This window comes from Nothobranchius furzeri, chromosome 14 (assembly GCF_043380555.1).
Source record: "Nothobranchius furzeri strain GRZ-AD chromosome 14, NfurGRZ-RIMD1, whole genome shotgun sequence".
Classification (NCBI taxonomy): domain Eukaryota; kingdom Metazoa; phylum Chordata; class Actinopteri; order Cyprinodontiformes; family Nothobranchiidae; genus Nothobranchius; species Nothobranchius furzeri.
Window position 1 is genome coordinate 51,206,775 of NC_091754.1, and position 23,671 is coordinate 51,230,445.

General features: G+C 40.8%; 1 protein-coding gene across 1 annotated transcript in view; it reads right to left on the reverse strand.

The window, feature by feature from the left end:
- LOC107381069 (FERM and PDZ domain-containing protein 4) overlaps nt 1–23,671 on the reverse strand; it is a 65,522-nt gene that overhangs the window by 29,859 nt on the left and 11,992 nt on the right. Inside the window, exon 2 of the mRNA XM_015952558.3 lies at nt 2,388–2,510. Within this exon, the coding sequence (XP_015808044.3) occupies nt 2,388–2,510 (123 nt within the window). The remainder of the gene's footprint in view (nt 1–2,387; nt 2,511–23,671) is intronic.

Here is a 23,671-nt window from a genome sequence, read left to right on the forward strand (position 1 = left end):
CATTCACACGCTGGTGATGATGAGCTACAATGTAGCCACAGCTGCCCTGGGACACACTGGTGCACCCCTCTGACCACCACCATACAGGCAGAAGACAGGGTGGGTTAAGTGTCTTGCCCAAAGACACAACGGCAGCATTCTCTAGTGTATCAAACCTACGTCCTTCTGATTACTGGATAACCCGCTCTTCCTACTGAGCTACTGCTGCTCTTAACAAAATGGAGCGGGCTTTGCAAAGAGATTAATAAATCCAGCTGGGGTGGATGATATATCTGTATGACATCATGAGAGATTTGAATATATTTCCAATTTGCTTCAATAGAGACCAGAGTAGTGTCCCATTCTAATAGCATGACTGAAAACATTTCAGTGTTTCCAGCTGGACCATTTTATATGCAACACCATCTGAGCCTGATCACTTTAGTGTTAGTTCATAATATGAAAGAAGTGTTTACTGCTTTAGTTTGTTAACCAAACGTAACACTGAGACACTGATTTACACCACATAGAGGTTAATCACCAGCTGTGCTGATTCGTTCACATTGCTAGCATGTGTTAGCAAAAAGCAGCTAATTATTAGTTACCGTTTTTGTAGTTTTCAAGGGCTACTTTAACATAGAGAAAGGCTGTGGTTGTATTGTTCAGTTATACGTTGTTTTTTAAAAAAAGTAACAAAGTAAACTACAGTGCCCGTCTGGTGACATTGAAGAAAAAAAAGTAACTTGTGGCCACGAGATACTTAATGCGGGGGAATGAGTTATTAACTCATTGCCGCGACTTATTAATGTGTTCCCACGAGATATTAATGCTTGGCCGCGACATACATTAGGTATATCGTGGCCACGAGTTATTTTTTCCCTCACTGTCACCAGACAGGCACTGCAGTAAACAAATAATCATCGAAACATTGTGATTGTGATAACTCAACCCACCATGTAGCTAATCTCATTTTAGCTCGTTTTAGCTATCAGAAATGATACTCTAGTTTGAGGTTGTTTTTTTTGTTGCTTTTTTTCTTAATGGTGTCAAAGTGATCACTTTAATTGAAAGTGATAAAATTAAACTGAAAGTGAATATTCTTTATATTTATATAATTTATATTATGTCTTGTCTAAGAAATATTTCTTAAGGGTCTTGCTTGCAGTTGGTTTTGTCCTTGGCGCCACCTTTGGGATGTGAGTTTAATCATGATGAGTAAATTGTTGACACGAGCTCTACATGGTCATACAAAATCCTGCATGGGTGTATGCTTGCAGACTGGTTTTGAGAATAAAACAGAGGTCCGCGCAATCTTAATTAAATAGAAAAGAGACTGGAAGTTTTCAAAAGTTAGTGTGTGTTCACGCCATTTTGACCATGTCACACATCTTGTCACACCCAGACAATCCAAAAATGGGAAAAGAGGTGGAGCTGAGGGTGGGTCTGTTACAGTTGAAATAAATGGACCAATGTAGCTACTTAACTAACCCAAGAAGCTAAGAAGGGGCTCTGGGGTAGCCCACCCGCATGGCCGACGGGCTTCTGTGAGAGGCTGTAGTCATGCTAGTCATCTGTGGAGATCTAAAATGGACTGGGACTTTTAAGTAACAAGCAGAGCGTCAGACCGCTACGATCGTAGCCGTGTGCCATGGTCTTTTACATCAGCTCATGCTCCACAGTCGGAGATCAGCTGGACATTAGCTACATGCCAACCCGAAGCTAACAGTGTTTTTCCTGGGTGTTTTTAGCAAGAAAAATGCAGTAGAGCAACTCCAAAGTGAAGGCACCTCCGGGTGCTTAGTAACAAAATCATAACAGGTTAAGCTGACCGAGGATATCGGGCTTGGCTTGTCCACTGCGGTCAAAGATCTGCTAGTCTGCCGTAGTCAATGGTCCCGTCCCTGGGAGCGTCGACTCGACTCCCGGTTCCGTGTCACGCTCCCGGCCGGAGACGGGAGTGTCGACTTAGCTACTGTGTCAATGTGGAGCTGAAAGCCATGTTGCGGTACACCGGCACCATCGACAACAGCAGATCTGAAGTCACGTAGCTCTGATGAATTATATTTAGAATTTTAAGCTGTTAATTACAATTAAACAGTAGAGTTTTCAAATTATTCACCCCTCTCAGAGTTGTCATGAATGTAAACTAGATATTTTAAACCTAAAATGTTTTTTTTAACCAGGCTGTAAAAATGTTTATTTCTGCTGTGAAATTAGCATTTTAAACATAGGAGTCAATGAGGATTTGCTCACTTCTGGTGCCAGCCCCTAGTGCATGAGGGTGGAACTGCAATGTTCGCCACTTCCGTGACGGCTTCAGTTCTGGGAGCCTAGGGTTCCCCCTTGATATAAACCTGGTTTTAGTGCATACATAGGTAATTGCCATTAATGGCTATGATCCAACATACTTGGCAAGGAAGTCCCGTCCATCCCTGGTATTGTTCATGCTGTCCCAAGAGTATGGGGGCCCCTGCAGCCCTCCCCAGGAGCCTGGACCAGGGGGTGGCCAGCCTGATGTTTTATTTCTATGGCTGAAACAAAAAAATAAATGTTTTAAAAAATGACATTAATGTAAAAATTACATTATTAAGACACGAGGACCAAGGATTTAAATATAAATTTCAATAAAATTGCTAAATGGATTACTTTAAGGTTTTAAGTAACTGACCAAGACCTTGACCCATTGGTGAAACCATTTGACACTCAGGAACAGGATTACATGAAATTTGTAACAAAGGTGCAACAAATCTTCAGCTGGTTTGGATAAAGGTACTCGGTGACACTTAGTGCACTGCTGGCCAGAATCCTCTCAGTCCAATTAGTGTGACTTCTCGTCTCTCAGTGAGGCTCGCAGTGTGATGTGGTTCTACTTAGTGCAATCGACCACAGTCAGATAACAGCTCATTGATTCCGCAGCTCGCCGATCAATGGCCGCATATACAAGCAGCGCTGTGCAAAATCGTGTAAGCGTAGCAAGGGAAAGCAAAGCCCTGATGTGACAGCTGACTTGCTTATTCCAGATTACGTTAACAATGTCAGTGTGGAGTTCAGGATGGGGAGAAGAAAGCAAGATGAGACAAGAAAGTGATTTTACCAGAGCAGAGATGCGTAGATATTAAATAAAACCTTTTAGAATAAACATTGAAAAGTCCGAAAGTCTGATTCAGACATACAGTGACCAAAACATGCAAGCTTATTTTTATACGTCTAATTTTCCAGTGAAAGAGTGAATAGAAATAAGCTCTGCAGATAGAAACTTGGGATTCAATACAATAATTCATAAAACATAAGAAGAAAAATCTGAAAATGGCAGAAAATTCATACTATACAAGGACGTCATCTCCATAACAATCCAGCTGATTGATCCCCTCATTGGGCGGTTGATAGGTTGGATGCATCCCTCCATCATGCCATAGCTTACGGTTTTAGGAAAATCAAATCATAAGTATAATAAAACTATCAAGCTCGACCAAAGTAGGACAAAAAGTATCCGGTCATCTCAGAAAACAGAAGTACTCCCATTCTTCCAGTTTTTCGAAATCTACTGGTGTTCAAGATATCCTTAAAATGCAACACAAGCCTTCCATCACAGTTGGGCTGCTCTCCAGTCAGTTGCAATCCACAGATTTTACTTCCAAGCTTTGTTTTGGCTGATTTCATCCGAAAGAAAAACAGATCAGATTCTGAATCCCAACCGGAGGGTTTCGTGCTCCGAATATATGGCGACTGCGGTGTTAACGGTGCTTCAGATCCCCTGTGTGCAGCCAGACGTTCGTCTGTATTTGTCCTCGTGCTGCTGCTGAGAGCAGCTTTGGTCCAAACTGAACTAAACTGCTGTGGCCTTGCCTCCTTTATCCCATAATCCCTCTCATCAGAGAGAAAACAAATCCACGCTGTGTGTGTAGTTTTATGAGGGAGTGTGTGCAGCTGTATTTATCGGTCTGTAGCCATTTTTATTCTTCCTTGAGAAAATGTGCTTTTCTTAAATTATTAGAACAAAGGCTGACAAATGCTATTCTGTTGATGTGCAAGACAGAAAATGTCAACGAAAAACTTTTATGTCTCGCACTTTCAGTTTAAATGCTAACAGTGAGAAATTTACATTGTTGCTAGCTTACGCATAATTCTAGCAAAACAACAATGAAAATGGAAAACAACTAAATGTGAATGCAAAAAAACTGGAAGTTTAGAACATTAACACAAAACAACATAGAAAGAGGTTTAAACTACATAAATTTGAAAAACGTGATGTCAATATTTATTGGAATTAAAACTGCTTTAGCTAATTTGGAAAACATAGTTTAAAACTTTTTTCATGCCTCTTAACAACGTTCTAACATAGTTATAAATATATTGTGGAGATAAAAAAAAGAAAAACATTATTAAAGTGGTTCTCTTGCATTTGTCTAAAAACCTCCAACAATAACACGACTCGGACCTGAAGCAACTGGTGGACAACTCGGTTGTCGTCTCGCTGAAGCGCCGCACATCCCTGGGTTCCCCAATTATTATGCACTTGTGGATTTAGCAACAAAACACCATTGGTGTGAGAGGTTCTCTGCTTAATAACATATGAGAAGGAGAAACAGCTTACTGCTACCACTTCAACTTAAGGGCAAAAAGAAAAACACCATTTGAAGTCACAGACAGCAAAAGATGGTTGGGCCTAGAAAACGGCGATTGGATCTCTGGGGCTTGGAGCTCCCCCCATCTCCTACACATCTTTGGCGGCAGATCTGTGGCCCTTCACACTCACTATTGGAAGCTCCTATAGAGAAATCAATACTGTATAATACTACATTAATTTTGCTGCTAAACTTCAGAGACCCCCAATTGGGGGGCATTAGGTCCCAAAGGGTTGGGGGGCCGGGTGGAAAGGTCTGGCGGGCCGGATGTTGCTCGCGGGATGCCAGCTGAAGTTCACTGCCATAGACAGAGCTAAGTCGTGGGTCGGAATCAATGTTGTCTCAAACTGTCTCCATATGCTATTTGACAACGAGCAATGTGACACACTCACTGCTACTGCGGATTAAAAAATAACGATAGATTTTTAAAGTATTATGTGCATTGTTACAGGAATGATGATACATTAGCAATATATTGTACACACAATTTAATTCAGGCACTAGTTGTGATAATGATAAATTTGTAACATCCTGTGCCGCCATGGAAAATTATTAAATAAATAACAGTCTTTAAAATGACAGAACTGTAAAAAAAACAACCATCAAAGTAATCACCTCTTCTATGATAAAGTGACACAACCCTACGGTTAAGTCCTAATGCTTTCGTTTTTCAACATTCCTCTTCAAAATGACAGAAAAATAAAATAATAATAAAATAAAAAAACATAAACATAAAATAAATAACATCTTAGGTGTGTTCTTGCTGTGTCTTTGTAAATCCATGCTTTCGTTCTTTTTTAAACACAGAAACAGTTTTGTTTACCTGTTTGTAGCTACGGTTTCGCCGACAGCTGCCGGCTTCTTCAGGCTGACGCTGATGGTGGCGCGTCACTTCCTTCTCCGTTTATCTGCGGGCAGCAGAGGACGTTGTCGCCCTCTACTACGGAGTTTACACGCTGGACCATGCATGGGACTGCATCGTCGGAGAGGGGAGAGCGGGCAGTAGAGGGCGACAACGTCCTCTGCTGCCCGCAGATAAACGGAGAAGGAAGTGACGCGCCACCATCAGCGTCAGCCTGAAGAAGCCGGCAGCTGTCGGCGAAACCGTAGCTACAAACAGGTAAACAAAACTGTTTCTGTGTTTAAAAAAGAACGAAAAGCATGGATAAAATAAATAAACATAAATACAATATGCACTCAAAACTAAACTGAAGGACATCTCGTCTTTATGGTTGTTCTTGCAAAAAAGATCATTCTATTGACTCCAGTGAGAGCTCTTCTGTATAAGTGATCAATCTAAGTTTCTTATAAAAACTTTGCCTTGATGGATCGGTCTTCTTCAGACAGTAATTCATTCCTCTAGTTAAACATCAACTCCATCAGTCTTTTCCTTTTAAAAATAAAAATACTTTACAGAAGTGACCATTTTCTCCAATCAGAAAATAAAAACTAATCCAAAAGGGTTCAGATGTCCAAGTCAAACTGTCCCAGATGAACGTGCCTGACTCCATCTGCAGGTGGATCACTGACTCTGACAAACAGGAAGCAACAAATCAGGCTGAGGAAGAATGTCTCAGACCTGCAGACCATCAGCACCGGTTCCCCTCAGGGGTTTGTTCTCTCCCCTCTGCTCTTCTCCCTGTACACAATGGCTGTACCTCCAGCCACGAGTCTGTCAAGTCCATCAAGTTTGCAGACGACACCACCGTCATTGGACTCATCTTTGATGGGGATGAGTCTGCCTACAGAATGGCAGTCAAACAGCTGGTGTCCTGGTGCAGCCACAACAACCTGGTGCTGAACACCCAGAAGACAGCGGAGGTCGTTGTGGATTTTAGGAAGCACACAGCCCCACTCCCCGTAACCCTGTCTGACACTCCCATCACGATGGCGCACTCATGTCACTTCCTGAGCACCACCATCACCCAGGACCTCAAGTAGGAGCCCACCATCACCTCTGTCATAAAAAAGGCCCAGCAGAGGATGTACTTCCTGAGGCAGCTTAAGAAATCCAACCTATCAGTACAGTCGATGAGATAGTTCTAAACCGCAGTCATTGAGTCCATCCTCACCTCCTCAAACACCATGTGGTATGCTGGAGCTCCTACCGGGGTTAAGAAGAGGCTGTAGCGTGTTGTGTGCTCTGCTGAGAAGGTCATTGGCTGCTAACTCCCCTCTATACTGGACCTGTACACCTCCAGGACATTGGGTCGTGCAGGTCAGATAACAACTGACCCATCTCACACTGGACACCATCTTTTTGACTCGCTCCCATCGGGCAGGAGGCTCCGATCCATTCGGACCAGAACCTCTCGCCACAAAACCAATTTCCCCCCCTATGCTGTCGGACTCATGAATGTCAGTCGTAGACCTGCCCACTCCAGCTGCTTTGCTCCAGTCACATGACCCGGTGTTGTGTTTGGACCTGAACTGACCCATTCTGACCAGTACCTACACTGACTTTTATAAAGTAGCTTCGTCTCTAATTATTGCCTCCCTATATTATTATCATTTCATTGTGTTTATTTCTCAATTCTAATTTTGCTCATCTTTTTTTTTCTTGCACCAACTACTGCAGCAATGTTCCAATGTTGTGACTCTCGCACAAATGGCAATAAAACCCTTCTGATTCTGATCTGATTTGATTAGTACCTACTAGGGCTGGGCAATAAATCGAAAATTTATCGTTATCGAAATTTGCGACTCTTATTGTGATAATTTTTCCCATGTCAATAAATTTGATAATAAGAAAATGAAAAGATGTGTGTAGGTTGGCAACGTTCATGTCCCTTTAAGAAGCTGTACCACCTTGAGTCACGTAAAAATGTGACTCAATGTGATACATGTGACAGCCCCATCTAGTGGACAACCTTTGTTTCTGTGTATACCTGTAGTTATCGTCCATTTATCGTTATCGAGGTGAAATCCTCAATATATCGTGATATTAATTTTAGGCCTCATCACCCAGCCCTAGTACCTACACTGTTTTGTATATAGTAGCCGTTTCTCCACTTTATATTATTATTATTTTATCAAGATTAAATTCTTACTTCTTATATTTACTTAACTAATAATAATAATAATAATAATAATAATAATACATTTTATTTCAAAGCGCCTTTCAGGACACCCAAGGTCACTTTACAGAAAACACTTAATAAAATACAATAAAACAATAATAAAACCCAAACAAGAAAAAACAAAGAGAGAAACAGTTCAATAAAATCAGAGGTTGTAGGCAGATTTAAACATGTGTGTTTTGAGTTTTGATTGGAAAAGGGTAAAACTGTCGATGTTCCTGATGTCTGGGGGAAGTGAGTTCCAGAGACGGGGAGCAGAGCGGCTGAAAGCTCTGCTCCCCATGGTAGCGAGACGGGCAGAAGGAACCGCAAGATGGATGGAAGAAGATGATCTGAGTGAACGGGATGGGGTGTGAATACTTATAAGGTCTGAGATATATGGAGGAGAGAGGTTGTGGATAGCTTTGAAGGTATGAAGGAGAATTTTGAAGATGGACCTGAATTTAACTGGGAGCCAGTGAAGCTGCTGGAGAACCGGGGTGATGTGGTGAAAGGAAGGGGTTCTGGTGATAATACGGGCTGCTGAATTCTGGACCATTTGCAGTGCCAATCAGAAGGGGAGGAGACAGGCTCCATATAGAATTAAAAAAAATAATTTTTTTTCCAGGACTAGTTTGGTCATAGCTCTTATGTCTGGCAGAATTAGTTCTGTGGGACCTGCGATCTCTCCGGTACAGCACCTGTCACAAGATGGACAGAAGTTAAATGTACACATGGTAATAAAGAAGCAGGGATTATGCCAACGGTGGCCTATTTTATGTAAGGTTTATGTAATGGTTTCTTTTTAAATAATAAAGTCCAGGGATCAGCACAGGACTCAATATTATGACAAAAAGAAGTTTAAAAATCAGAACGTACAGTTTATTTTCCCAAATTTGTCTTCTGCTATCAATTTACCATTTCAGCTATTGATCGTTTTTGATTAGCATGCTTTAAAAAAATGCCGCACTGATCTCTTACACAACAATGCCTATCCTGTTGCATAACAGTCAGGATGTAAAAGGAGTTTGACACAGTGAAATGACACCTGGACATATATTTACAATCCCTAAAACGACAACAACAAACAAACCAAATAAAAGTCATTTTTCATGTAGGTTACAATAAGAATATTCAGAGGTTTTAGTTTGCTTTCCCTAACAGAGAAGTTGGTCATCTGATCAGTTCCAAAGTCATTCTGCAACCGTAAAATGAACCCTAACGTACAACGCCAGTCATGAAGAGCAAGGAATCGTGTGGCAGATGGCCCTACGGAGCTCTGAGCTGATCATCGTTTTGGGATTACATAAAGAGACAGAAGCAGCCGCAGTGGCTTAAATCTGCAGAGAAACTCTGGGATCTTTAAGACGTTCTGTGGATTTACAACGACATGTGGTGCCTTGGGATTTTCTAACGTATCCTGTTGTGTGCAGAGTTTATGCTACTGTAAAATGGTGGGATTTCAAAAGAAACTAAAGCTGAAGGAGTCAAAATTCAAAGCAGATGCAAAAAAAAGTGGAAAAGAGCCGGAATAAATGATTAATTCGAAATGAAAATATCATTTTTGGGAATCTTGTTAAAGGTGCATTATGTATAAACTAAGTAAGAATGACATCATGTGGTCAAATTTGGTTATTGCAGCCCATTTTCAAAACACACCAGTCCCTTTCTCACTAGCGTTTCATGGCTGTTGCCAGTTATAGCTCAGCACCAAAGATTGATGAGCGAAGATGAGTCATACACAGTAGGTTGATAAGATGATAAATACATTTCACTGCTTCAGCATTTGAATCATCCTCCATTTCCTGTATTTGCTACTTGTTACAGACCTGATGGGGTCATATGACTACACAAAGTCACGTAACTCCACCCCATGTCTTCTCGATCCCCAGTGAGTCGTGGAGGATGGCTGCTTATACTGAGCCAGGATTCTCTGGAGGTTTCTTCCTGTTAAAAGGGAGTTTTCCTCTCCACTGTCGCTGCATGCTTGCTTAGTATGAGGATTGCTGTATAGTCACTGACACTCGTCAGTGACTTGATGCAATTTGCTGGGTTCCTTATATAGGAAACATTATTTCTGATTGGCTTAATGAACTGTGAATTGGAATGTTTATTATGTGAAGTGCCTTGAGACGACTCTTGTGATTTGGCGCTGTATAAATAAACTTGAATTGAATTGAACTTGAATGTAGTTTGTAGCACAGCATCTTAAAGGAACATGAACACTGGCAACCTACACACATATTTCTATTTTTTTTTTCTAATATATCGACATGGGCAAAATGATATTAGTAATTAACCAATTTCAGTATCGGTTAATATTGCATTTCATTTCATTTCATTCATCCATTCATTTATTTATAAAGCACCTTCCACAACCTTAACAGAAGCCCAAGGTGCTGAACACAACCAATAGGTAACAATAATAAAATGTATAGTAAAAATAACAGATTCTATTTGAAGCAGCGGCATTGTGTGAAGTAGGAGTTAGCTTCTTAACAAAAAGCTGCTGCATTTTTACAGGAAATTGACAGGAAAATGATCGAGTTTGAAAAAGTCAGTCTCTTCTAAATCAAAGATACCATTTGTATTCATGGCACGTCTCTGCTAATAGAAGCTAACCATTAGCAACTCCATGATGAAGGCAGCAGAAAAGTTGCATTGCTGTTAGCCAATCAGAGGTGAGATGTTTGCATTTTGTGAATATTAATTAATATTAATTCAACCCTCCAAAAAATCTCTATTAGTGAAACAGCGAACACAGAAAAAAGATCCACAGAAAATGACTCATTAGAAAATCACTAATACTACAGACCAGACCAAAGCACATTTATTGACAAACTAGTGAATTAGATCTTCAAAAGTTATTGCCAATGAAAAATTCAATATGGCTGCCACAGCCAATTAATCCTGGGAAACCATAAAACAGCTACAGCACAATAGATTTTACAGACATTGAGCTAAAATTCATTGTGGCAGTAGCCAAGGGTCTACCATTAACCAAAATCCTTGTGGTAACTGGTTATGCTGGATCTTTGTTTTAAAGTTTTCCATTAGGCAATCATGTCTGATATCTTCTGGGCCATTGGTTGAAATTTAATGAAACTTTCAAAATAATCAATAGACCTACAACCAATTAACTTCAAGTCAACTGCAGTTCAAGATGGCTACAAAAGTTAATAGACCTGAAGAACACAGAAATTGTCATCACTGAATTAAATCGACTAATTTTGAAGTAGAATTTGATGTCCACAACACACATTCTGAGTGCTAGAAGATATTGCACAATTGCCTGATAATTCGCATTATTATTTAGATTTGACCAAAAATAAATATAAACTTCTATGCCTTGTTTTATTTATAAACTCAAACATAAATCCTAAAACATTGTGAAGTTCTTTGAAAAGTCTAGAAATTGGTGTTTTGTTCAACAAAAAGTGGAACTTTAAAAGTAGTCTGACCTTAAAAGGGATTTGAATGACACACAGACTTCTTGGGGAGCCCGTAAGAATGCCATAAGGGGGGTGGGGTGGGGTAGGGTGTTTGGGTGTGGGGTTCGTCTGTCTGTCCATCTGATGATCTTCATTAAAACGCCGTAAGAGTGGATAGATTTTTGGGCTGCACCTGGGTGTGTCAATTGAGGGTTTCCGGGGCAGTCCAGCATCCTTTCAGGGAAGCCGGGCTCCCCCGTAATTCGAGCCCAGATTAAAATCTAAAGCCAGAGTTGGGATCTTATATTGTTTGAGGTTGAAAATCAGTGGGGTGTCTTATCATATTTTCTTCTAATTTGTACAATGATTGTATAAAACATATATATATAATGTCATTATTAGGATGTTTAAATGTGTGATTCACTCATTTAAACAATACAATTGCAGTGGTCTCTAGTAGGAATGAATGCCTTGAAAGTTGTACTCTGGGTACAAAAAGCCCTGGTGCACCTGTTTTAGGATCTAGAAGATTGCCATATCAGAGGAGAGCTTCAAATGGCAGGGTTTGGAGTCTTATTTCCTAATTTTTGGACATCTCACCTCTGATTGGATAACAGCAATGCGACCACCACTGACTTGCAAAGTTGATGTTGGAGGAGTTTTGCCGTGTGGTGGAGTTACTAATGCTAAATGTTAGCTTCTACTGGGCTGAGACTTTCTCTACTGTTTCCTAAAACATCAACAGCCTTCCCCGTCACAAGTCAAGGTAGGTGAGTACATGAATGTTAACGGACAGTGTGATGTCACGTTGACAGGGTTTTCAGATCCTAGAGTTTTCACCGTCTATTTCCTATCAGAAGCGAATGTAGGAGATAAATGCATGAAAAAGAGTGGCTGATTATAATCAGAAATAATTGTTTAAAATTGTTGTTTTCAGGGAACCCTTTAACAAAAATTTTCAGTTTTTAAACCTTTTTTCAACCTCAACCAGTTACAGCAACAGTTTTATGTCATATTTTTAATTACCTGAACCATCTGTTATTGTTCCAGATTTTAGGCTTAAATTAACATATTTTGAATAAAAAGACCTTAAAAGTGTAAATAAAATTTAATTAAATTAAAATATTGAAGATAGACCTGAATGAATGAGGAGCAAATAATTTTGTTTAACCTTTCCGTTGAAACATGGTTAAAGTATCTCAGCAGACTGAATGATTTAGTACAAAAGAGGCATCCCAACATGTTTTAGCCTACATTACAACAATACCTTTTACAGCCAGCCAGTGAAGCAAAAACCACCTCCTGCAGATTTTAACCACTTTACACTCTACAGAACATCTGGGGTAATTTCAGATCATGCACAATTCATTGGAAAACTTCTTTTCTTCCCTCAGCTCGGCTGCTGAATGTCCTGACGCTACCAAACAGGAATGTCTCTTTTTAGAAAGAGTTGTAGGTTAAGTGGCAGAAAAAAATGGAGAAAACATGAAATATAAATGAATGTTTTAGGGTCACTAATCTTTCAGCTGTAACATAAAAATGTCCATTCTTAACATTTGTATAAATGGAATGCCGACTGTTTTGGGAAATACAGTGAAAGGCTGATGAACAGGCACTGAAAGATCACACGTGATTTGTCATCTTTAAATCTAGTTGGTAGCTCTTAAAAACGTCCATTTAGTTGAGTTTAAAAATCCAGTTTTTAATTTGTCAGAATCATGATGAATATTTCTTCATTTTTAACGGTGACCCATGTCTTGGCAGTGCTCTAGCTGTAAACTGTAAACCTCAGTGAGAGCCTCAGGGTCGTATGTTCGTATAGGTGGAATTCTGAGCATGTCAATCAATCAATCAATCAATGAATCAATCAATCAAATCAAAAATACTTTATTAATCCCAGAGGGAAATTAGAGTTTCAGTACACACAATTCTGAGTTCAGACATACATACATAGACACATGACAAGAATTGGTGACTGTGGTCATTCGCAACCGAGTCACGCTACCGTAATAGATCAAGAGGGTTTATATGAGGATAGAGTCAGGGGAGGGAAAAAAAGGCACTTCAGAGTTACTCTCACACGAGAGGGTAGCTTTGCTATGCAAAAAAAAAAAAAAAAAAAAAAAAAACTCAGACAGATATGCACACAGACTTCAGACATTACACAACATAAATGTCCACTAGGTGGGAAGGTAGGGTTGGGGCTCTCCTCACTTCGGTGCGTGCAGCGTCAAAGCAGTGCTTTTCACCTCCGTTTGGACAGGGGAGGTAGATTAATGGGTTGGAGAGCACAGTGACACCTAGATACGGTTCCACGGCCTTCACCGGTCACAGTCCCACCCAGGCTGGGAGAGGGAGAAAGAGTTGCCATAGCGACGGCAGCATTCGACATTTCTTCTAAGGGGGGAGTTTTTACTTCAGCCTCACAGGCTCCAAGGGCACCAGATTCAGATAAGAATTATTTTGGGGACAGACAGAGATAATTTCCTCTCTGCCTTAGAGTTCTGTTGGTCTACAACCCCCCTAGATCAAATAATGGCGCAATTAATCTATCCCAATCCGTGCTGATCCATCAACTCTCTCCTTGATGGAATTCACCTTCTGTGTCAGAGCCTCAATCTCAGCCAAAGTTCCAAGCTTACGACTCATCTCGACAATTACATGAGTTTGTGAGTTAACAGCACGATGCATTCCATCCCTGAGCTCCGGGATTGAGCCAATATTCCTCGAAAGCTCGTTAATTTTCCAGTAAGCCAGGGAACCGCTCAGGCCAAACTGCAGGAATCCTGACACCAAAATGACAAATATCCAGACATCTTCAGAATCCTCTACAGACAGTTGAGAGAGGCATATCAGGTTCCACTTTTTCCAAGAGTCCACGATATACCCAGCTGGCTCTGTCCCAGAGGAGCCCCTTCTCCCGTTCTCATCATTGAAAAAATTTTGTCAATCGCGTTGAGTGACCAGCTGACCAGATTCATTTTTAAGAATTTCCAGTTCCCAGAAAAAATGCAGAAGCGCCGTGCACACAAGACAGGACAAAAAGCCTTGGGATAAGAGGGAAGGAGAGGAGAAAAAAGCGTCTGTACTCTCCAAGTGCTCGAAGAAGAACATGTCCACAAACTATGAAGCAAATTCCCTCTTGGAACATTCAAGAGTCATCATATTCTTCTGAAATCTTTATGTATTCCATTTCTTTTGGGAATGAAACATAAAATTTTACATTTTTTTTAATTACTGCAGGTATAAACTACAATCCAATATGGTGGTATATGTTTCTAGCCTAGTGAACTAGACTAAACTCTTGCTTTACAAAGTTTGGTGTAGGAACGCTCCATTGGAACCTCTGCAGCCCCTAGCAGCATTCTGGCTGGCCAGTCACAGCTCTCTAGAGGGGTTTCAAACACATAGAGCTGTGATTGGTCCATAATGGTGGGCCAATCATAGTGCTCTATCTGCTTTGTAAACCAATCACAGCGCTTTGTCTGCTTTGTGGGCCAATCAAGGCCCTTTATTTGTTTGGTGGGCAGGATGGTGCAACATAGCAACACAATCTCACACCCAAAGCGTCAAAATATGACGCGTGTGAATATATGACGCGTGTGACCAAGCGTCAAAATATGACGATTCGGGATGCCCCAGCGCATCAGGAGACGACGATCAGGGACACACAGGGACACGTGGCTCCGCTGGCGTCAGTGTTTGACGCCCATGGTCACACGGACATTATTCGACTATTTAACCTTCCCCTCACCCCAATCCTAACCTTAAGATCATTAACTGTGACCTTAAGGTTATGATTGGGGTGAGGGGAAGGTTAAGTAGTTCACAAGTCGTTCTAACATCCGTCTCGCCACCGGCGTCGGACACCGACGCTCTGGGATGGTGCGTTATCAGTGTGTCCCTGATCGTCGTCTCCTGACATGCTGGGGCATCCCGAATCGTCATATATTGACGCTTGGTCACACGCGTCATATATTCACACGCATCATATATTGACGCTTTGGGTGTGAGAATGTGTTGAACATAGAGAAACAAGATGGCAACAGCTGGTTTGAAACGGCTTTTACATCAATTTTGGACTACTTGAACTTGGGCTTTATTAGAATCAGAAGCAGATAGATGTATTTCAGTTCTTTTCTTAGAAATAAGGATGAATTTTCTCCTTCTTCAACGGCGGACTGCCTCGTTTACCGACATCCGTTGTGGAGTGTACGTCTCGTTGTTCATTGTCCAGTAGCATGCGGAGATCATTTAAAAGAGAACGGTAGTACCCGGCCCATGACCGAGAACCTTCAATGGAGCGTTTATATTATTTAGTCTGGCTTTCCAGGTTAATACGTTTCAGTATATCATCAACATCCACATATTTATAAGAAAACAGCTTTTCTCTGCAGTGACAACCACAGGTGTCGACTCAAGTCACAATCTTCAAGCTTTTTAACTGATTTAACATAAAAAGTCACAAAAAACTAGAAACTCTACCAAATTCTAGACGATAAAGCTGCTTTGAGACATTTTCATTGTAAACAGGAAACAAAAGTTTGGCATAAAAAATATGATCTTTTGGATTTTCTTAAATGTAATCACAAAAACACAAACTAAACAGTAAAATTGAAGAGATAGATATATAAATTCACCTTCAGTTTAGGAAATGTTTTCATCCTTTTGTGACACGGCGACCACGCGTGTCTCAGCCTTTGAATTCCTCTTCAGGTCCGTTAGTCTGATCAAAGATGGTGTGTTCATTATCCCACATCCAATCCTACATTAATCTGTCACTCTGACTTTATTAATTGGTTTCCTAACGGCACTTCTTCCCGCTTTACGCTCATTAATCCTCGAAGTGAACACGGCTTCCACTCCAACCATCATCTGACCCTTCCTGAAACCAATCCACATCCTTTCTCCTCTTGTTTCGTTTACTACCCTCCTTCTTCGCCGTCTTTCCCTGCACTTCATAAATGAAACATGTTGTTCAAACTTGCCCTAGAATAGTTTCCACTTTATATTCCGCAACCTTTTAATCTTTTCACATCAAGCTTTGGCTTGCAGTGTATTTTATAAGCATGCATGCATCTAAATAAGCACTTAACGAGAAAATTCCTTATGTGAATGTTTTTACTAACGTTATTCCGCAGGCGGCGTAGAACCCTTGCAGAGAGACCAGGTTTTTTAAACAAGCACAAAAAGATCAAAGTTACAAATTTGCAGCAAAGGTTTGGGAATTTTTCAACAGTAAAACAGAGTTTGAGTTGACTTGTTTGTGAGTTTCAAGCATTTGAAGCCCAGACATCCCTCTTCCCAGCTCTTCCTTGGAAATCCCAAAGTGTTTCCAGGTCAGAGAGGATATAAAATCCCTATAAGGGGTTTCCTTTAGGTGGAATGCGCCTACCTTCAGAGGAAGGTCACCAGGAAGCATTCTAGTCAGATGAACACCTCAACTCCACTTCTATTTAGGAATGCATAGGCTGACAGCCTTTATTTAAGATAAGAAACTGATTGTGAAGGATTGAGTAGGAGGATGAAATTAATGCTGTGTGTGATGGATATTAGCAGACACAATTTCAAATATGTGTGATAAAATCTTTCCTCTGCACCAACTGTTCTATGACCTTGCAAAAATAACTGACCAGTAGATACTGTAGTAAATAGGACAAGGCATGTCTCAGAACCCCTACCAATAAAGCGCAAACCTTTGGTACTGATGTGGAAACATGCCAACTACGTGTGGCAATGCAGTCTATTAAATCTCACCATAAAACCTTAATTGTTATAGATGCATTGGAGTTGATGGGTGACTCACTTCCCTAAAGAATAAACAATCTGGCTTATCACTTGCAGGTGTTGAAGAAAGCCTTGCCTGACTACCCTGCTGGCCATAGAGACCCAGGTCAGGGGCATCGCAAATTTGCCATGTTGGAAAATATTCTGTGGACTGAGTAGAATTTCCTAGATGGTGCGTGTCCTGTTACATGTGCTGTAAAAATGAACAGCAAGCCAACAGTGAAACATGGAGGTGGTAGTGCGATGATCTGCTGCTTTGCTGCTTCGGAGCCTGGACCACTGAAATTTATGGAACTATGAGTTCTGTCCTCTATCTGAAAATCTTGAAAGACAATGTTTTTAACCTTAAAAAAGGTTGTTCGCCCAGGTTTATGTAATATTTGTGATACATTTTGATATAATTAATAGATGCTGACAGAAATAAAATAATAATAAAGTATAGTTTTTGTTTGTAGATTTAAGGGGCATTATGGAAGTTTGACAGCCAAAACATGTAAAGAAATAATAAATGTCTTCTTCATACATTCTCCTGCAATGCCCTGGTCCTGTAGAATGAGCCCTGGCATTTTTACTGTGATTGCTTGTTTTTCTGTAAAATCACAGAAGAAAAGAGTTGCTCGGGTCGAGCAGGCTGCCTCATGCGCGTTCACGCTCAGGCATAGCCCGTAGCATTTGCTATCAGTAGCTTTAGCAGCAGAGAGTGAGGTAGTGCCAACTCAGCGACTTTGTTGCTGTTCCTAACGCCTAGTGATGAACCTAGCTACATTTCTGAGGACCCTTAGCTACTTTCTTCTTGATATTTCCTGCAAATTAGCAACAAAATAGCCATTTTTGCTCCGAACCGTTCTTTGAACGTTGTTTCAGCTGTCATTAAGGACATAAATGTTACAGATACAAAAGATGCTACTGGTGCTTTAGCTCACCTAGTATGACGTCGGACTTTCGTGCAGACGAACCTGAGTTCAATTCTGGATGTGAACAAAGTTTATTTAGATTTAGTTTTTTACATTAATGGTATATTTTTTTACAGTAAGATGCCCAAATTTTTATTTGAGACTCGCCGAACGGCATTGAATTCACAGATAAAAAAGATGTGGGTTCAACTTTCATTTTGGAACAATGTTTCAAACAAGGGAAGGGAATGATCCGAGCATGCAGGAGGACTGACCCATCATAAACCTTTGTCGGCTGTGCTGAAGAGAAAGGTACAGAACCAAATTATTTAATTAATTAGCTGCGCGTTCTCCTGTCCTCTGGGCCACACACACACACACACACACACACACACACACACACGGGACTGCTGTTATTTTCGTTAAGGAGTGTGCATGTACAGCATGCGCGCCTCGTCCACGAGCCTACTATTGAAGCTGCCGTTACGCTTTGGCCTGAGGGGGCAATCGCGAGCATAAAAATTCAAAACTCCGTAAAGTCCCTTTAAGATCCTTTGCGCGACAAACCATCCTATATATGAACATATAGTCTGGCCACGATCCATAGACAGATCTCAATCGTGGGGCGACCTCAACGGTTGCCTTTCAAACTACGACAGGACAACGAACAACATGGTGAATTTCAATCAATGGGGCAGTGCGCCATATATTGTCGAAAAAGATGCAAATACATTATTTTTCTAAATAAATGACTTAAATACCTCTATCTGTTTTTGACTCAAAGAACAACCCAAGTCTAAATTGTCCAAAGCTTATGCCAAAGCCGTTTCAAACGAGATGTTGCCATCTGATGATGATACAGACTGATTTACTAATGTGTTTATATAATTTTGAGATTTTATAACATGGACAAATGTGTCCTTCATTCTCCTCCACCTCTTCATGCAGTCGCCATCTCTAAACCATGCTTCGTATTGTTGTACTCCTTCAGTCACGGGTGAATTAACGTTCATATTTTCAGACTTTTTCCACAATGCGTTCTTCAATCTGTTCCATGTCTGCCGCTAAATATCTTTTCACTTTTTGACATGTAAATGGCGAAGCTATTGAGGAATTTACAGGAAGCAGCATCCTGACCAATCACAAGCTTCCATCACTTTCGATGAATATTCAAGAATTTGGGCATGTTTATTATAGTTTTTAAAACAATTTTAGTCTTTGCTTTTAAATTTAATTGAGTTAAGTATGTATTGTGCATGTGACTCAGGTGGATCTCAATGGAGAAACGCTTTCTCGTTTTGTTTGTACTCTGATATGAACAGAATGTCAATGAACCTGATTAGATTTGACGTCTGTCACCCTCTGTGAGCCTGTTGGAGAGCCCATGCACCGAAGCATAATGGCGTTGCATGTCACAACACCAACGCAGATGGAGAAGTATAAATCAGGCTTTACTGTTACTGAGTTTAAGAAAGTTCAAGGCCAGCTTGTGGCCTCGGTTAAACAGTCAGTGAACAATGTTTTGAGGCTGGAGGGTCAAGGGGCAAGCATTGGTGTATATGTGGTATTTTACCCCGTGCTTGGCTACAATCTTCTCCAAAGGTAACATAAATATTGAAAAAAGTAATGGTCCACAGATGAAGCCCTGAGGAACCCCCTAGGGTAACTGAGCAGGGCCAGAGGAGAATTTAGTGATGCAAACTCTGAAAACAGCAGCCATAGAAGTAGGATAGGAACTATCTAAGAGGAGTCCCAGTAACGCCCACCCAAGCCTATCAACCAGTGGTTGACGGTGTCAAACGCCATTGAGAAGTGGAGAAGTAATAACAAAGCATGGGCTAAAGAGTCAGTTGGAGGGTTGGTTGCAACCACGATATAAACACCCAGCAAGGCTCTGAAATCCTTAGGAAGCAGGCAGATGGTAGAACCACTGATCAGAACCAAAAAGGATGAAGCTGCATTTAACATACAGATGGAATCAGCTTCCTTATTACTTCAAATGTGCCCCAACTCTAGTCATTTTTAAATCAAAATCGAAAACTTTCATATATTCATCTGTCTTTGAATGAATATTTCTTATGCTGCACCTTCTGTGCTGTAACTGCTCAGCCTTTAACTTTGCCTTCTAGTCTCATTCTCACAATTTTATTTGTGTATTTAAAATGAGATTTTAATCTGTCTTTTTATGTTGTTCGTGCTCCTAGAAAGAACACTGAATTGCAACTGTGTATGGAATGTGCAAAACAAATAAAGCTGAATTGCCTAGCTATTGATTGATTAGCTGTACTCACCTGACGTAGCAATCAAACAAATAAAGGCTTCTAATGATTTACTAACTGAGGTTAAGTTGGGGTGCATTCCTTCTTCTCGTTTGTGGACTGACTCAGACCTGTAGAATACTCACTTGTCACCGAGATGCATTCAGTCAAAACACAAACCAACAGAAAACATTACAAAAGACTAGAACATCTGCACTCAGCACTGAGACATAATTCTGCAGGCTAAAAATACCTCAACAGAACAAGCAGCGCTAAACGCTCCCTGAATAAGATTACACTGGAGAACGGTGATCATTAGGATGAATAAGAAACACTTAAACTCACAGCGGGCTCCTTGAATCATAATGTCGCAGACAAAATCTCTTAAGACTCAGAGCACACATACAGCAAAAAAATAAAATAAATAAAACCGCATAAGATGGAAAATGTATGTACAGCAAGGAGGGAAAGGACAGTTTTATTAAAAGTATGTAATCAGAGCTGGATAACCACTCTAAGTTTCTACATTCAATAAAGCAGGCATGCTTTTCTATGAGGAATTTACCATAAAGGTTTTGCTGGTCTAACTATACTTGTGCAAAATCCAAAATCAGCTGCACTTACAGTTTAATTGCTGAAAAAGTTCCTACATTTAACAATTTTGCATTTTAACCACCAGCTTTTTTCAATGAAATACAATATTTTGATACGTCTATTTAAAAATGTTGTAACTTGAAGATGGTTAGAGATGAAAGCGTCCTGTTAACGAGAAACATCTACAGTTTGACGAAAGTGAAGTTTGTGATTGGCGCAACTTCATTCATCGCTTGTGGTCATGAGGTGGTGAGCGAAAGAACAAGATCGTGGACTTAAGGGACTGAAAGGAGTTTTCTCTGCAAGGTGTCCGGGGTCTCCCTTAGGGATAGGGTGAGAAGCTCAGTCATCCAGGAGGGGCTCGGAGTAGATCCGCTGCTCCTCCACATCGAGAGGAGCCAGTTGTGGTGGCTTAGGCACCTGGTCAGGACACCTCCCTGGTGAGGTTTTCTGGGCACGCCTATATTTTATATAAACGTATTAAAGCAAGTTTATTCATTTGTTAATTATTTCTTGAATTTTGTCTGAATTTTAGACCCCATGCTTTACTTGCATGCTGACATCGAGCCATAGAATGTGTAGTGTTTGAACGTATGTGTGTGTATGTGTACAGTACAATCGATTTTTGTTATTCAAGCATGCCATCGTGGCTTAGAGAAGACAAACCGGCACTTTAGTATTATGTGTATTTGGAGCAGAACTAATCGCTCCACTAGCCTCTTCGGCGAGTAAACAAACAAACGACGAGCTGAACTCGGTGACGCAATCATCCATCACCTCACTTCATCATCTCAATCACTTTTATCTCCATTTATTAAACTTCAATGTATTAGACATACAATGACTACTCGAATTTCTGCAACCAAACAAAACTTCCCTGCCTAAATAAATGACTCCTGGAAACACGATGAGTTCATTAATTCTGTCGGGTTTGATTCTTTTCTCGGTAATGCTCCTTCCTTGTTACGGTGTGTGAGCAACAGAGACAGATGTTGGAGATATTTTAACATCCTCCAACTGTGGAGTTGCTGACTGTGTGTAGTAAAGCCTAAGTGATCAATTATTGATCAAATACTCGTTAAATGCCATGTTGGATATGTTTGTGGACATGAAACATCCCAAGTCTGTCTACTTCTGGAAACTGCTATTGACATACGTGTATTGACATGCTACTGAAAGCTTTCATGCAAATGGTTTCTGTTGCTGTAAAGATGCATGGAGCGTAAAGAGTTTTGCAATTCTCTAGTTGGTGCACTCTAAATGGCATGATTGTTGTGCAGATTATTGACAATCAATAAAGGTTTATGTTCAGCCATTATTTCAGTTGGATCTAGTATATATATATTTTTTGACTAACAGCAAGAGTGATCCTAGTCCTCGAGGGCCACTTGTTTCTCGGCTCCAACACACCTGATTCCTGGATCAATCACCTGTTCAGCAGCTCATCAGGCTCTGCAGCAGCCTGTTAATCACCAGCAGATTTAAACCAGGTGTGTTTAAGCAGAGAAACAACTAAAATCTGCTGGATCAACAAATTCTCACACCCGAAGAGGCTGACAGAGCGTTTGTTTCCGACACGCTGGGAGCCTGAATGCTTCGGGAGGCGCTGCGCGGTGCCAGAGCGGCGCTTTCTGATGCCCGCGGTAAAACCATTGACATATATACTGGACAATTCATGTCTATAGGCTCCAATTATAAGTTTTTGTGCCAAAATGGGAGATGGCATAACTAATGGTCTAAGTTGAGAGACTGAAAATGGCGGAACAGTTTTAAGGCGAGGCCGAGGCTCAGGCTGAGACCTTTCCCTGGAGCTAGCTCTGCGGTCACATGGGTCTAATGCTCATAAATTATTCAGAATTTTAGGCATTTAATACACCTAAACAGACGAGTGACAAAAAATTTCACCCCCTCAGAGTTGTCATGAGTGTAAACTAGATCTTTTCAACCTAAAACATGTTCTGGTACCAGGTTGTAAACATGTTTATTTCTGCTGTGAAATTGGTATTTTTAACATGGGAGTCAATGAGGATTTGCTCGCTTCTGACACCAGCCCCCAGTGGATGAGGGTGGAACTGCAATTTTTGTTACTTCCTGTTTTGCTTCATTTCCGGACCCGAATTATGGGGGCTTGGGTAAAACAGCGATTTCACTGAATTGTGACCTTTACCCGCTTGCTATTTAGCCCAGCTGCGCATGCAAAACTTTGTTTCTAGTTGTATCGTCCCTCTCAAACACGATTAACGAGAAGTTAAGAATGAGAAACTGAGTTAAGGTTAGGATGGGGGTGAGGGGAAGGTTAAATAGCATGAGGTTAGAGGTTAAATGTCGGTAAAAGTTGCGTTTTACAGCGGGCTTCGGAAACTGACGTTCTGGCACCACGTTGCGCCTCCCAAAGCATCGGAAACAAACGCATCGTCAGTTTTAGCCGCTTCAGGTGTGAGAATGTGTTGGCTGGATGGCGGCCCTCGAGGACCAGGCTTACCTACCCCTGCCCTAGTGGCTGGTTGTGATAAATGTTGCCCCTTCTATGTAAATAAATAGGACCTTTTCATCTCTACATAATTAAAAAAGAATACTTCCAGAAATTTTCCAGTGTTGACTTTTGATCTACATATTTTTAGCTTGTTTTGCAAAATAAAAATACTTTCTACTATTTAGGTGGCAAGTAAAAAAAACTGTTATGAGTTATGAGCAGAAGGTGGAACATTCAGTCCAATGTTGCCATTTCCTCCCATGTTTGAGAACAACGTCCCATTCTTGCATCTGTGATCAGCGAGCGCATCATCCCTGATTTCCGGGCAGCTCTCAGTTTGAGAATAAAAGTGCAAATGGGAGATGCCGCTCGCTCTGAAAGCTATTTGTTTTAGCAAGGCAGAGGCGAGGGAAGGAAGTGTAAATCTGAAGAGTGTAACAAACAAAACTGGTTCACAGTCATTTGCATAAGTGATTAAACTCAGTTACATGTCAAAGGGGAGCTGAGGCTGAAGCCTTTCACAACGTTCTGTCGATGCAGAGATGATGGGAATTCTGGGAAGGAAGAAGTGG